Here is a 17,058-nt window from a genome sequence, read left to right as displayed (position 1 = left end):
TTTTGTTTTTGTTTTTTTTTTTGCGGTACGCGGGCCTCTCACTGTTGTGGCCTCTCCCGTTGTGGAGCACAGGCTCCGGATGCGCAGGCTCAGCGGCCATGGCTCACGGGCCCAGCTGCTCCACGGCATGTGGGACCCTCCCGGACCAGGGCACGAACCCGCGTCCCCTGCATCGGCAGGCGGACTCTCAACCATTGCGCCACCAGGGAAGCCCCCTCCTAGCTTTTTCCTTCTTCTTCTTTCTCCTCCTCCACCTTCTGCTTCTCATCTTCTTTTTGTGCATTTCTTTGTTTTAAATGTCTTGCCTCCAGAGGCATCTTCATTTATCTCCCGTATCAGTGTTTTCAGGAGCCTCTTTCCTTTTTTTTATGTTTAAAACATGTATTTTTTAGTTTTTAGTTGTTTTCTTTTTACTGTAAAAAACAAATGTGCATTATAAAAATTGGAAAAATCTAAAAAGTGGTGGAGAAAACGACACCTGTACCCCTCAAGGAACAGTTATTTTCAAACAGAAGACGAGGCTGAGGGAGAGAAGAGTAAGCTTGGTAAGGAGTCGGGGCATGACGTAGCCTCTGAGGTTCAGTTTCCTCATCACCAAAATGAAGGGCTTGTCTAGATGATCCTCAGGCTACTTTCAATGTTATGAATGACTTAGTGATGGGACATGACTGTCTTCAAATGGCTGAAAGGATATAAAGTTATCCAAGGGAGCAGATTGATCAATGCAGTTCCAGACTCCAGAAGATGAAACTAGAATCAGTGGGTGGAGAGACAGGTAAACTAAGAAAACTTCACTGATAATTAGAACTATGCCCCAATATAGAGGACAACTTGTCAAGCACCAAGTAGCCTGCTCTGGGATAAACCGATGCCTGTCAGTTTCAGTTTCCAGAGCCTCTTTTCTAGTCTTTCTCATTTCTAAAGACCTTTTGTAGTTGCCCTAATTTCAACAGACAGAGCGATTCTTGTGGTTTAGGAGGAATGTGAAAAGATTTCATTAATACTTAGAATTCTCACCCTACTTCCCCCCTGACCCAAGTTCTTCTGTCAACTTACTTACCCCCAAACCTGCTATGTTTTCCAGACTGAAATCTGCTCTTCTTTGGATTAAATAAAAAGATCATTGCCACTTCCAAAAGCCACTCTTTAAAATACTCAAAGACTACAGGATTATGTGTATACAGACTTCTGTATTACTATGTGAAGGTCAAAGCTGTCATTTATGTTACCTATTGCATTCTATATGCCTTCTAATTAGTCTTCAGGCAGTAGCTCCTTAAATCCTCCCCACAATTCTTTCTCACAGGTATCAGTTCCCCTTCTACAGAAAAGTAATTTCTCCAGGACCCCACAGCTCAAAGGCATATTAAGATGTACTCAAAAAGAAGGAAAAGGGAAAAAAAACCACAAATATTCTAAACCTAGTTTTCTGCCTCTAAAACGTGTGCTCTTGATCTCTACCTAACACGCATGAGCTTTGGGTAAGAAAGAAAATCTATAAACATGTTTTCACTAGTGAGTAAAATATAGTGTATCAGGGCCTTCCCTGGTGGTGCAGTGGTTTGAGAGTCCGCCTTGCCGCTGGGACACGGGTTTCGTCTGTCCCTGTCTGGGAAGATCCCACATGCCGCGGAGTGGCTGGGCCCGTGAGCCATGGCCGCTGAGCCTGCATGTCCGGAGCCTGTGCTCCGCAACGGGAGAGGGCCACAACAGTGAGAGGCCCGTGTACCGCAAAAAAAATAATAATAATAAAATAGTAAATAAATAAATAAACTATATATATACAGATATATATAGTGTATCAGCTTAATGACACAGAATGATAATACCAGAAAAAGAACAAGACTTGGAGTGAGGAGAACTAGGTTTGGGCCTAGGTTCATCATTTATGAGCCCTGAAGCCTTGAACAAGTAATTTTACCTGCTGCATTCGTTTTCTTTTGCTGTGTAACAAACTACCACAAATTTTGTGGCTTAAAACGACTCCCAACCGCAGAACCCACAATTCTGTAAGTCGGAAGTCTGGATGGGCTCCACTGGATTCTCTGCTTAATTAAGGCTAAAATCAAAGTGTTGGCGGTCTGATCTTATGCGCAGTTTGCAGAGAAGAATCCGCTTTCAAGTTCATTTAGGTTGTTGGGAAAATCTGGTTGCTAGCGCTGCGGTCCGTGTTTTCTTATTGGCTGTCAGCCAGGGGTCGCTCTCTGCTCCTAGAAGGCTGCCCACATTCCAGTCTCGATTCTCTTGTGAGGATTTTTTGACGATGACTAAATGAGACGTATTGTACACATAGTGATGATGGATGTGATAGCTGCTTAATGTCGCTGGGTGTAGAGGATACCCCTCAACCCTTAAACACAGCACATGTCTATACAACAGGAAATCCTACCGGGGGCAGGTTCTGAAGTCTCTTGTAACAGAAGAGACTTCTGTTGGTCTTCCCCTACAAAGACAGAAACTGGGTTTTGCGCTGGACAAATGTTTACTAAGTGAAGTGGATGAGATGCGGTGAAGTGTCTGGCACCAGTAGTGGGAAGAATTCTAACTGGCCATTCCACAGTGATAAGAAGGTGGCGAGGCTTGGGAAAGGCTAACCCCGCAGGGGGCAAAAGCACAGAAGTGGTGAGGAATGCAGTAGGTGAGAAATGCCTGCATCGCCAGCGCTGTAAGCAGAGCCCCCTCAATGGGCGGGCACCTGTGAACTCAGGACCGCCTCCCACCCCCGCCCCCGTCCGGGCTGTGAGTACCCGTGTGGGGGACGCCGGGGGGACTGCGTGGGGGGTGCGTCTGGGCTCGGTCAGCCCCTCATAGCCCAATCCCCCCTCCGTGAGCCATGCAAGTGGAGTCTCCCAGTCTGCGCCCCCTGGCTCTGGCTAACCAGCCTCAGTCCCCCCGTTGGAGCATTTCGCCCCGAGCTTCCGAGCGCACTGGTTGCCAGCTGCAGCTCGGAGCTTGGTTACGCAATTACTTGCCGCCGCTGTGACCGCGGCCAAAGCCCACACCGGCAAGGAGTGAATTTGCCGCGAGGTTCCCGCCTCGGAAAGAGGTAAAAGCTATCTTCCGCCTTTTTTTTTCGGGCACATGAACGCGCGGCATAGCGGGCGAACCAGCCTGGGTTATCGTGGGGGTGGAAACCGGTGGGTGCGTTGTCAGGGAAGCGGGTACCTGGGGACAGTTGCTGCAGGTAAGGGGTCTCTGTTAGCTTCACGAATCCTGGACTCTGTGGGCTCCCTTGGCGCCCCTCGCTGCCCCCGTGACCACACCCTGGATCGCGATGTCTGCAGCAACCTAACCTTGCCCGCAGTGATCGATCCATGTCAGAGACGCGCACAATTTTTCATACCGAAGGAGAGAAGACAACGAGGGCTTATTTGGGGAGAAAATGTTTGGTAACATAGCTCAGACGCGCGTGTTTTAAGGGTTGGCAAGTTGTCCGTTATTGCAGCCTTCTGTAGAGTGGAGTAGTATGGCATGAAAAATAAAAATGGGTGCATAGCCACCGCGAAAGTAACAGTAAGGTATCATTGGAAGAGGTGCGGGGCGAGACTGCCCTCCTCCCCGCCCGCATTGCCTTCCGTAGGTGCGTGGGGTTGGTGGCTGGCTCGCCGCAGAGAAGGGAGGAGGGAAGTGGGAGGAGGGTGGGGTTAGGGAGCGAGATGAGGCAGACACCCCTCCCACCTCCCCCCGTACTCCCGCCCCCAGTCCCCAGGGAGCCGCGGGCCAGGCAGGCGCTGCGACAAAACACCATTCCGGGTTAGACTCCCATCGCTCACTCTTCCTCTCTTTCTCTCTTCCTGCCTAGGCTTCCCTCACTGCTGGCCAAGTGCCAGAGAAGGTGTGCACGCATCTCCCCGCCAAAACCCAACCATGGGCAACTCCTGCTTTGGCCTCAAGGAACGGCTGATGAAGCGGCTGCGGCCTCTGCCTACCGTGATCGTCATCCGTACCTGCCTGCCCCAGAGGAGGAGCAGAGATTTCCGCGTGGTGGTGCTCGGCTCGGCCGGCGTGGGCAAGAGCGCGCTGGTGCAGAGGTGGGTGCGCGGCAACTTCCGTGAGGCGTACCTGCCGACCATCGAAGATACCTACCGCCAGGCGCTGGGCTGCAGCCACAAGGCGGGCGCACTGCACATCACCGACACCACCGGCGGCCGCCGCTACCGGGGCCTGCAGCGCCTCGCCATTGCCAGGGGTCACGCCTTCATCCTGGTCTACTCCGTCACCAAGAAGCAAACCCTGGAGGAGCTGAAGCCCCTCTATGAGCTGATCCGTCAACTCAAAGGCAACAACCCGCAAAAGTGCCCCATCATCCTGGTGGGCAACAAGTGCGATGAGAGCCCCCGGGAGGTGAGCGAGAAGGAAGGTGCTGCCTACGCGTCGGAGTGGAATTGCGCCTTCTTGGAGACCTCCGCCAAGATGAATATCAATGTGCAGGAGCTGTTCCAGATGCTGATAAACTTCGAGAAGAAGCCCGCCGCCGCTGCCGGCGCCCAGCCTCCCCAGAAGAAATCCCAGATCCCCAAGACCGCCGAGAAGCTGCTGGGCAAGTGCATCATCATGTGAACCCTGAGCCTTAAGGAGCCCGACCCTCTTCTCCTTCAGTGTGCTGAAAACATGGACCAACCCCATTGTGCTGTGTCACCTGTACACGACTGACTTTTGTGCTGTGGTTTGGGTTGTAACAATTAGATGTCAATAAATGTCCCTTGTGAGTTAGTAACTTTTCTTTTCCCCAGGCAAGAGAACTCGAATTGTTAAAATATGGACATTGGAGGAGGAGAGGAAAAAGGAACAGGATGCATTTTAAAGGATGGGACTTGGACGGACTTTAGAGATTAATGTTTAAAAAAGAGAATGGAAATAGCAAAATGAATTGAAAGATGTCACTGCCCTTCTTGTAATCCTATTATTGTGTATTATTCTTAAACATTTCGAGTCCTGTAAATGTCTGATCATATCTTCCCATTGTGTATTTAATTGTTAAGAGACATGTTTTTGCAACAAAATCTCTGACAGATGACTGTGAGACAGATACTAAACATCATAAATAAATGAACGTTCTATAGTTGAGCATTGAGGGTGGGAGCAGAGAAAATTGTGATAGTGGAACTTGCTTACTAAATATATACCAATTGTTTCCTAAGTCATTTAAAAATGTTTGAGTATTCTACACTGCAGTTTAAAAAAATTGTAATGGTTCCGTGACTTAATAAAGCTTTTCCTGCATGCAATCAGCTGTAATAATTTCTTTTTCACTGAACAGCAACAAAAATCACCCATTGCATTACCCATTACCCATTGCCAGTCACATCTGGAGAAGATTTCTAATAAGAATTTTTCACACTGATGCCCCTGCCCTCTTGAAATTAGCCAGTTGGGGGTGGGGCTGGTTCATGGGTCCCTGCAATGCAGAGCTGGTTTGTATCCATCACCTCTCCTGGACTGACATCCAGAAGAACTCCAGGCATCTTTGAAGAGGGTGCTTACTCATTGTGCTGCTGTCTTGGAGGTAGGTGGTGAAAAGCAAACCTTGGCCTTTGGCTGCCTCAAAAGTCTTTCCTCTACAAGTATTGGATATAGGGAATGGGGAGTGGGATGGAAGGTAAGGGGAGAAACAGGTGGGATTTGAAATCTGAGAAACTTCTCCTTAAGAGAGTTTTTTAAAGACTCCTGTTTGAACATAATTTTTTGAGTGAGGGAATCCATATCTATACATGTTCTTGTTTTCAAGTGTTTTTGTTTTCAGTTAAGGGGAAGAGGAGAGGCTTTTAGTCCAGTGGGGTTTTTTCCCCATAAAATATTCCTTATTGGATAAGTATTTATTGACCAACTTAAATGTGTTTTTTAAAAATGGCTTCTTATAACTTGATTTTTAGGGGAGAAGTACATCGTTGAGAAGGAATCATAAACATCTGTCTCATAGTAGTAGAGTCAGAGTTTTGAGCTTAGAAAATTCATTCAGTGGATCCTTTTAAATAGTTATTTAAAAATTTTCCTGTTCATTTTCAAAGCAATTATTCTCAACCACTAGAAAATACCTAAATAGCTCTTCCATATTGCTTTTTAATGTAGTCTATTTTAAAAAAAATATTTCTTAGCTAACATCCCAAATGGAGTAATTCCATTTCTAAAAGAAAACACTCTATCTTGGCTATTTTCCAGGTGAATTTTCCTTGAAAAAATATATGCATTCATTGTTGTTCTTTGTAGATGAGCAAAGGGATTACTAAGTGGCAAATACTACCCTTTAGAAAGGGGAAGGAGGAGATTTAATTTTGCAAGTAATGCTTAGTAAAAAATATTTTTAAATTATAGCAAATATATATACAGTTTATCTACGTGCCAGTGTTTCTACATTACATTAGAGCAAATATTTATATACTCTTTCTACATGTCAGTGTTCTACATTATATTATTTAATCCTCACAACAGTCCAATGAAGCAGATACTGTTATGCCCATTTGGCAGACAGATAAATGTTACAAAACCAGTAAGTGACAGAGCCAACATTTAAAGCCAGGTGTTCTGCTCCAGAGTCAGTGCTCTTAACCACCATGATGTACTTCCCTTCTAAGATGACTAGTCCAAGGACAAGTGAATTGACTTCTCTGTTCTCTATTTGTGCTATACAGATGTGGAAAAGGAAGCTTTCTCAGAGCCTCCCTAGAATCCAGAAGGGAGGCAAAGAAGCAAATTGACAATTACAAAATGCACAGGGTGGTTTAGAAACAGGGAAGAGAGCATTTTATATGGGGTGTTGGAAAATTTTCCCTGAAGGCATTACATGGTTGATATCTTTTATGCCTAGAGACTTAGTAGGGCTCTCCCAAACATAATTACAAGCAAGAAAGAAGCTTTACATTATTACTGCTTGGATCAGGGAAGATATAAACCATTCTAACCATTCTTTGAGCTAATAGTGTTATTCAAAGGAGCTGGAAGCTATAGCTTCTATTTTTGCACTATACAGTATAGTAGCCTCTAGCCTTACATAACTTCTGCACTTGAAATATGGCTAGACCAAAGTGAGATGTATTATAAATATATCACATTATTACAAAAAGAACGAAGGTAGAATATCTCATAATTTTTAATATTTATTACATGTTGAGATAATACTTTAGATATAGTGGGTTAAATGTAACATACTAATTTGGTATTTCTTTTTACTTTTTTAAATGTGGCTACTGGAAATTTTAAAATTGTATTTGTGGCTCATCTTTGGCTCACATTATATTCCTCTTGGGCAGTGCTGATACGTAGTAAGAGTGGCTAGCAGAACTAATTTCTAACTTGAATTTTATTACATACATTTCCTAGGATCAACAATCAAGTGTTGAGAAACATTAGCATGTATTTAAAATAATATATGTTGTCAGATATCTATGTAACTTCAAGATTAACAGAAATGTAACAAAATCCACTGAGAGGTATGCTTGCATATAAATGAATGTGAATAGTACATCTATAAGCTACATCTATAAACCTGGACCCACAGGGCCAGAACTTGGAAACATAAATATGTAAGAGAGTGAATTCAGGGAGTTGGTGAGGATTAAAATAAATGAAAACTGAAAATATGCCCACTTCACTGATATGATGTTTTTTCAGACTACTGATGCTGACAAACCTGCCATCCGTTTGATGTTGGGAAGTGAAAAAGTGGAGGAAAGAAACCTGGTATGGAGATAAATACAATTTTATAAACTGAGATTCAAAAAATTTAACTATTTGACACCAGTATTGTGGGTCTATGTGGGTGCATTCATAGATGCTCATCTGTTTTCAGGTTAATGGACGTGGCCTAGAAAAGATCTCACAAACTTAGCATAGCATTAGAATCCCCCATGTCTGCCTCCAAATTTCCTTTCCAGTCTCCTCTGTGAGCACATCACACCAGGTACCCTTTCTCCAAACAGGCTGGACAGTTTTCTGTTCCCTCAAACATCTTATGTAGTCATTCCTTTGTTGTTTCTTCACACAAAGAAGAAACATTTTCTTTCATTTTCTGCCTATCAAAATTTTATTCACCCTTTAAAACCCAGCCCAAATACCAAATACAGTCCCATTGAAGGCTTCCTTATTTTTCAGTGCTAATTATTCACAAATGTTATTAAGGGTCAGCAATATCCTGGCCCAGTGCTAAGCCCTGGGGCTCAGAGTCCCCACCTTCAAGAAGCTCATAATCTTAACAAGGGAGACGGGAAAAAGTGCACAGCGGAGTGTGACAGGTGTTATAAGACGAGTCCATTCTCCACCCTGCTATTACATTGATCTTTCAAAAATGCAAATTGATGACACTGCTGCTGTTCTTAAGAGCCATCATTTGCCAGATATTCTGAAAAATTTGCACAAAACTCTGTAAAGATGTGTTACAGCATTGTTCATTCTACCTCTCCCACTTGTTGTGTGTCTGTGGGGCAAGTCCTCTGGGAATCATTTTCCTCAGATGTAAAATGGATGATAATAATAGTTTCTATCCAGGACGGTTGTATTGAATCAGTTAATATATATAAAGTACTTAGAATAGTGCCTGGCACATTCCAAGCAATCCATAAATATTAACTATCGCTATTATCAACAGAAGACTGGAAATTACTTACCTATCAGTATGGGCCTAGCTACATTAAAATAATGAGGTGATATGGGCCAACACACCATATCTCCCAGTCTTATTTTAAATTTGCTCCCATTTGAGGGCTAGAGTGTGTGTGTATGTGGTTGTATATGCATAATAGAAAACCCTTCTAGAAGGATATTCAAGTAAATGTTAATAGGCATCGCCTCTGAGGAAGGCACCAGTTGTTTAATGGGGAAGGAAGACCCACTTTTCATTTTATAACCTTTAATACAGTTTGAATTATACTGCCACGTGCAATGCTGTTTTTCTAATTATTGAAAAAAACAGATAATTTCCTTATGAGTCTCAGAAGGAAAGGAAAGAGTGGGAACTAGAATCCAAATTTTCTAACACCAACCCCCAGTGCTTTTTAAATTATATTCAATATTAGTAACCCCAGTGAGGAACCACATAGTCTAATTGAAAGAAAAAAAAACTGGAAGTGTATTGTGCACATAGCATATGGCATTTAACAGACAAGGAACAGATGAAGCTCAGAACGGTTAATAATTAACCTAAGGTCACACACTGGGATCACTGGAGCTGGGATTCTTCCCCAGATCTTCCTGACATCACCAAAATGAACCCAGAATCAAAAATGTAGGTTCAATACTGTCTTTCCTTCCTTATTTATTTTTTTAATTTCTTTTACTTTTTGCTGCTCACAGCCTTGTGAGTTGTGCAAAGGGAATAAACTAAAACCTGTGAAAGCATTGTACACAAATGCCTGGCACATAGTAAGTGCACCACTGCTCGGGTGAATTGGATTGTTGTTTCTTTCCCTCTTTACTTCTGGATATTTATTCCATGACTAATGCGAATGTTGTTCTACCCAACACCCACTGCCTCAGAGATTATGTTCACCTGATATTTGTAGGAGAAGCACATCATCTAAAAAATTCCATTTCTAAAAGCTCTATACTCAGGCGTGGGAGGTAACCAGCCCTCCACATTAATGCATGTCCTCCTGTTTACTCCTTTGGCTCTGAAAGCTCATGTGGACTCTTTGTGAAGGCAGTCATTAATCCAGAGTGGGAGAGAAAGAGAGGGATTCAGAGAAAAATTACTCGTAATTGCAGAGCTCTATTAGTGTGTTTTTCTCTGCAACCTGGAGCTGAACATTGTGAAATGTATTTGTTCCCAGTGTAATTTAAATGTGAATTAAGCAGTGCTATTAGGCCAGGCTGTTTGAGGACAAGGCAGTTTATCACGTTTGGAATTATTGCTTGAAAATGCCCACCTGAGTGAAAAATGCCTCCTATCCTGCTGGTAGAAGGACTCCTTAAGACACTAACTATGATATCAGCTCTGCTATTCTTAACTAGCTGGCAGCCTCTGGAAACTTCTGTGGACTGCAGTTCTTTTCATCTTGGAAATGACAGGATCTCATACTCAAGGTCCACAGTGGGCAAGTAGGGAGTCTAGTTGAGGGTATGCGGGAAGATTATGCCCATCTATAGGGAGGTACCTCTACTCAGTTCTACTGGGAGATGTGGACCCAGTGCTGCAAGTTTTTTCTGATGTTTGGGGGAATCTCACAATTTTTAAACAATGACAATTAATTAGAAATTGTTGGCACAAAAACAGACACATAGATCAATGGAACAAATCTATAGAGAGCCCAGAAATAAACTCATGCACTATGGTCAATTAATCTACGACAAAGGAGGCAAGAATATACAAGGGAGAAAAGGCAATCTCTTTAATAAGTGGTGCTGGGAAAACTGGACAGCTACATGTAAAAGAATGAAATTAGAATACTCCCTAACACCATACACAAAAATAAACTCAAAATGGATTAAAGACCTAAATGTAAGACCAGAAACCATAAAACTCCTAGAAGAAAAGATAGGCTGAACACTCTTTGATATAAATTGCAGCAATATTTTTTTGGCTCTGTCTCCTTAGGCAAAGGAAGCAAAAGCAAAAACAAACAAATGAGAGCTAATTAAACTTAAAGTTTTTGCACAGCAAAGCAAACCATCAATAAAACAAAAAGAAAACCTACTGAATGGAAGAAAGTACTTGCAAATGATATGTCCAATAAGGGGTTAATATCCAAAATATGTAAACAGCTCATACACCTCAATATCAAAAAAAAATCCAAGTAAAAATGGGCAGAAGAACTGAATAAGACACTTTTCCAAAGAAGACATGCAGATAGCCAACAGGCACATGAAAAGGTGCTCAGCATCACTAATCATCAGAGAAATGCAAGTCAAAATAATAATGAGATATCACCTCACTTCTGTCAGAATGGCTATCATCAAAAAAGAAAAAATCTGCAAATAACAAATGTTGGAGAGGATGTGGAGAAAAGGGGACCCTAATATACTATTGGTAGGAATGTAAATTGGTGCAGCCACTATGAAGAACAGTATGGAGGTTCCTCATAGTACTAAAAATAGAACTACCATATGATCCAGCAATTCCATTCCTGGGTATATATCTGAAGAAAATGAAAACACTAATTGGAAAAGATATATGCACCCCAATATTAATAGCATTATTATTAACAATAGCCAAGGTATGGAAGCAACCTAAGTGTCCATCAACAGATGAATGGATAAAGAAGAGGTGATATATATACGTATAAACATAATGGAATACTACTCAGACATAAAAAGAATGAAAATTTGGGGAGTTCCCTGGTAGTCCAGTGGTTAGGACTCAGCACTTTCACTGCCATGGCCCGGGTTCAGTCCCTGGTCAGGAAACTAAGATCCCGCAAGCTGCTTGGCATGGCCAAAAAAAGAAAAGACATTTTGCCATTTGCAGCAACATGGGTGGGCTTGGAGGGCATTATGCTAAGTGAAATAAGTAAGACAGAGAATGACAAATACTGTATGATATCACTTATATGTGGAATCTAAAAAATCAACAAATTAGTGAATATAACACAAAAAGGAAGCAGACTCACAGATATAGAGAACAAATTAGTGGTTGCCAGCAGGGAGAGGGAAGGGGGAAGGGGCAATATAGGAGTAGGGGGTTAAGAGGTACAAACTATTAGGTATAAAATGAGATACAAGGATATATTGTACAACATGGGGAATATTGCCAATATTTTGTAATAACTATAAATGGAGTATAACCTTTAAAAAATGTGAATCATAATACTGTATACCTGTAATTTATATACTACTGTACATTAACTCTGCTTCAATGAAATTTAAATAAATAAATAAAAGTATTAACATAATCATATTCTGGATGAACAGCTTATTATCAAATACTAGTTGAGGTGCTAGAATTTTTGCTTCTGTTTATGACTGTACTAGTGATATGTGTTCCCTCTTTAATTATCTCAAACTCATGAGAAAACACCTTATATAAAAGATTGTCTTCTCACCCTCACTTGGTTATATAGCACTCACCACCTCCATTCCCACCAAGAATTTCTGAGAGCCCCTTGAATTACAATTATATACAAATTGTTCAGCCAAGTGCAGTCCCACTTGGCATCTACCATGTTCTTCCAGAGCTACTCAGTCTCCCAATAGCAAAGTCCAAAGCTAAGTTCACATGATGCTGTTCCCAATGCTCGAAAATGTCGGGATTTCATGCAGAAGCTGGGATAATTGCCTTGTCTCAGATTCTGTGTACTTTGTCACCTGGTCCCCAAAGTAGCATGACTTATTCTAGAATCTTACTAAACCTCTTATGAAAACAGAATCTTCATCTCTAATCCTAAACCATAGCTCAACATCAAACTTTTTTCTCTTTCCTTGCAGCTCACACACCCACATCCCCTTCTTTGCCTAACTCAGTTTAACCCTCACTGCCTCAGTTAAACCTTCTCTGATTGTCCAGACTGGGTTATTTCCCCATTGTAAGTTCCCATCACACCTTGTCTTTCCCCTTTGCATTGTTATTTGTTTAATGGTTTTGCAACCAGATAGAGTATAAGATTATGAGCAGGAGGCCATGAGTGGCTTTTGCTCACTTGTGCACCTCTAAAGTCTAGCACAACGCCTGGAACTTAATAGATGCTGAATAAATACATATTAATGGAGGAAGTCACAATTTCATATAAAGGAAATTGAGGCTTAGAGAGGTTAAGTATCTTCCCAAGGCACAGAGCTAGTAAGGGGCAGAACCAGGATTCAAGCCTAGATTTGCCCGATTCCAAAAGCCCTGATCTCCTAACCACCATAACCAAGAGCATAGCCTCATGTTCTATTCCCAAGTTCACTCTCCCAAGGGAGAGCACAAGTCAAACAAATCTGAAGGTAGGATTTTGTTCTTAAGTCAGAGTCATCAACCAACTTTTCTGTGCAGATCGAAAACAAGAGCTAAATATATGCTTTGAAGTGCAATTACCCCATTGTTGCCGGGAAACTTGTCATTCTGAGGTTGGCTTCATCAGGTATGAAGCAGAGAAGCTTCTGGGATGTCAGATCCTAGTAACAGACCAAAAGATTTCCTGGCAGAATAAGAAATAAAATTCTCAAGTAGACTTCTTACCTCCCCAGAACACATTGGGGAGGATGGTGTCACCACAATGTCTTGGAACTGATACATGATGAGAGGCCAGGAGCTTGAGGAGGCCATGGCAGGTGCCACGGATGAAAAGGAAGCACGTTCAAGACCCAAGCAGGTACAAGTGAGCCACCCAATGGGGCCCCTAATCCAAAGGGAGATATTTGAAAAAATATTAAGTTATTAATAACAACCAACTTTTATTGAGCTCTCCATCCATTTATCCAATCATCAGACTTCATCCATCCATCCATCCCATCCATCTCCATCCATCCCTATCCATCCACCTATCCATCCATCTCCATCCACCTATCCATCCATCCATCAATCCCCACCCATCAAATATTTACTTGGGGCCTATTAGGTACTGGGGACTTTTTTAGATGCTGAGGATATAGAGATGAATGCAGCAGACTGAGCCCTTGCCCAGATGGAACATACATTCTATTGGGATGGAGAGTAGAGGGAGGAGACAATGAACAGATACATAAATATTATATAATATAACCTCAGTGATAAATGTCATGAAGAAAAATAACACAGGATGAGGGGATCAAGAATGTCAGGGGAGTTTTTTAGATAACTTGGCCAGGACACTTTGTTAAGCACGGGACAAAAAACATGATTGCACTTGCTTCTCCTCTGCAGTACATACCAGTTTTCCTACAGAGGAGGAAACTGGATGGTAGTAAATTAACTTGTGTCCAAGAGTTAAGAGTCAAGCTCAAGCCCATCTGATGCCAAAGCCTACAGTCTTGCCACTGATGTACAATCCCAGGGATTTGGGCTGGTCAAAGCTGAGTCAGATAAATGCTGGTTTGTTGCTATTATTTTTTCTCTAGCACAAATATCTATGAAGTTTGCATGATGTCTAGGACGCTGCACCAAACTCTGGGAAATAGACTATCCATGCTCTAAAGGAGCACACAGTCTGGTAGGAATGTGGACAGCTGGGCAGGCACTTAGAATACAGCAGAGAGAATACTAGGTCTGCTGTAAGGGCCAGTGCAAGTGCTGGGATGGGAGCTCGAGTGAAGGCTGGAGCCCCTCAGCCTGACCCCCAACCCGAGGTCCTCCGTGCTCAGCCCTGCCTTCCTTGGATCTCACCTCCTTTCACTCACCTCTTGCTCAGGTGCGCCACCCAGCCTGACCCCTTGCTGTTCCCCAAGCCCACCCCTCTTGCTCTTGCCTCAGACCTTTCACCACTCACTGCACCTGCATTGCTTTCCATTTCCTACCGTATTTTCTTCAAAGAGTTATTGCTATCCTCACATATAGTGTATAATTTCTGCTTCTGTGTTATTTTATTTCACTTTATTTTTGGCCGCGCCATGCGGCATGCAGGATCTCAGTTCCCCGACCAGGGATCGAACCTGCGCCCCCTGCAGTGGAAGTGCCAAGTCCTAACCACTGGACCGCCAGGGTAGTCCATCTGTTTCTGTGTTTATGAGCAGTCTCCTCCACTTAAACATCAGTAGCAGAGAGTTTATTTTATTCAGTGTCATCTTCCTTGCACCTTGAAACAGTGTCTGGCACAACGCAGGCCCTTCAGCCTTCAATGTGTGGGTTGAATACTTGAATGAAAGGAAGAATGTACAAATGACTCTCTCTGGGCTTGGTGATAGCTGGGGGGCTTGGTAAAAATGCAAAAGCCTGGTCCCACCCTGGGGAATTAGTAATTGTGGAATAGAGCCTGAGCATCTGAAACTGTCAAACGATGAACAGTTAATTCTAAGGTACCAGAGCCAATTGTTAATTCAGGAATTTTGTGAACTGGTTGCTAAATACGGCCATTGTGAAAAATTAGATTATATAAAGCCACAATTAAATAAATTATGTTTAATCATACTTAAAACAAATATACTCAAACTCAAAATACCCCAAATTCAACACTATCATTCCTAATTACTTTACTACAGGTTACTATTATCTGTGCTCTTGGGTTTTTTACATTGACTATATTTGTACGGTGGGAATACTCTATGACATGAGCTACTGCATGGCCCTTCCCAACACTGGGTTCAGTGATGTCACGTTGGTAGCTGGAAATTGGCTACCATAGGAGTATTTACACCCTGGAAATTGCTAAATGCTACAGATCACGGCTTGGTCCCTCTGGAGAACCAGCTGTTGAAGATTTACCACCCTCAAGTACAAGAACGACTGACAGAGTGGGAAGAGAGTGGATTCAAATCAACCATGCCACTCACTTGCTGTGTGACCCGAGTGGTTTCTAAACCTCTCTGAGCCTAACTTTCCTTAGCTCTAGACTGGAACTGATTATATTTTCCCCCTCCCTGAGCCTTCTTTTCCCTGTCCTAGCCTAACTCAGAGGAAGAGAAAATGCAGGTAAAGTAATGATTACTATGCTTGGCATATAAGAAGCTTTCAGTAAAAGTTAGCCCTGGAGCTGCTCTGGGGAGCTGAAAGAAGTCTTTCCCTGAGGTATGGCTCTCAAGCTGAGGACTAAAATGTGCAGAAGTATTGGCAGGCCAAGGGGGGGCAGGGGAAAGTTATGTGGCTAGGGAAGTTATCCCTGCCAAAGAGAGTCATTAAAAGAAACCTGAAGGAGAAGGAGAGAGAGAACATGACACTTTGGAATACTCTGTGTGGTTCCACTGGGCTAGCGCAGTAGTCCTCAAACTTTTCTGGTTCTGGGACTCCTTTATTAGTGTTAAAAAACTATTCGGGACCCTCAAAAGATTTTTCTTATGTGGGCCCTATTTATGGATATTTACTGTAAAACACTGAGTTTAAAACTAAAAATTTTTAAATGTGTTTATTAACTAAAATAATAATAATAACGCCGATTAGGTACTAACATCAATAACCTATCTTTTATGAATTATTAAATGCATTTTTCCAAAACAAAAAAATTTAGTGATGAGGTTAGGAGATTGGGATTGACATATATACACTAATATGTATAAAATGGAATAACTATAAGAGCATGCTGTATAAAAAAATAAACTAAAATTCAAAAAAAAGAAGTAGATGCTTATATGTGAAAAGGTCAGTAGAAATAAAGTATTTTGGATAAGAAAAAAAAAATTTAGCAAGAAGATGACATAATTACATTTTTACAAATCTCTTGTTGGGCTTGATAGAAGACAGCTGGCTCCTTGTACCTGCTTTTGCATTCAGTCTGTTGGAGTACGGCCCATCACGTAGCCTTGGGAAAACGTCACTGAATACTCATGAGAGAATGAAAGTGGATAAAGAAAATATTGTCTTAGCATTATTATGAAATAGCTTTGACCTCAGACCCTTTGAAAAGGGCCCTTGGGGGACCCCATGGGTCCTCGAATCTTGTTTTGAGAACCTCTTGTGTCATGTACAAAGTCCAAAGTATGCAGTAGAGGAACTGATGGATTGGAGATAAAGCTTGGGAGAGAAGCCGGGGCCAGATGGCATCTGATGGAGTTCATGGATGAGCCCCTGAGGGCTTAAAAGCCAGAGAGTGACAAGGTCGCTTTTATTTTGGAAAGATCATGGGCTCTAATGAGGAAACTGGATTAGAAAGGCTGAGAGGGGGATGGGGTGAGGGCCCAGCCAGGAGGTTGTTGCCATAAAGCAGATGAGACATGAAAGTGGCCTGAACTGAAGTCGTGGCAGTAGATCTGGAGAACAAGGGCAGCCTGGTAGAGTTGCAACAATTTTGTCCATGAGTTATGTGTGAGGGGAAAGGAAGGTAGGGAGGGTGTCCTCCAGGTTTCTGCCTTGGGCAGCTGAGTGGGTGCTGGGGAGGAAGAGTGGATTTGGTGCAGGAAATAATTAACTCCATTTTTGCACAAGCAAAGTAGAGTTTTCTAGTAGACAGATGACAGGTTGGGTCAGAGGATAAGAGAGGTATCTGGGCAGAAAAGAGGTGGACCTGGGGAAAAGTAGCCAAGGCTTAGAGGGACAAAATTGATTTGACTGGTGGTTCATACAGCTTTCTAAGTGCCTTTAAAATTTTT

At 42.5% G+C, this 17,058-nt stretch overlaps 1 protein-coding gene across 4 annotated transcripts in view; it reads left to right on the top strand.

Annotated features, from left to right (window-relative positions):
• DIRAS3 (DIRAS family GTPase 3) overlaps positions 1–5,228 on the top strand; it is a 33,083-nt gene extending 27,855 nt beyond the window's left edge. For 2 of the 4 annotated variants that reach the window (XM_032615203.1, XM_032615213.1), the window contains exon 2: positions 3,803–5,228. In XM_032615203.1, the coding sequence (XP_032471094.1) occupies positions 3,868–4,560 (693 nt within the window). In that variant the 5' untranslated portion in view covers positions 3,803–3,867 and the 3' untranslated portion in view covers positions 4,561–5,228. Of the gene's footprint in view, positions 1–1,961; positions 3,047–3,114; positions 3,185–3,802 lie in introns of those variants that run through there. The other 2 variants (XM_032615184.1, XM_032615193.1) reach the window with 2 other exon arrangements.
• The last annotated feature ends 11,830 nt before the right edge of the window (positions 5,229–17,058 follow it).

The sequence above is a fragment of the Phocoena sinus genome, chromosome 1 (genome assembly GCF_008692025.1).
Source record: "Phocoena sinus isolate mPhoSin1 chromosome 1, mPhoSin1.pri, whole genome shotgun sequence".
NCBI lineage: Eukaryota > Metazoa > Chordata > Mammalia > Artiodactyla > Phocoenidae > Phocoena > Phocoena sinus.
Note: the sequence above shows the minus strand (reverse complement) of the source record. Positions and strands in the feature narration are given on the sequence as shown.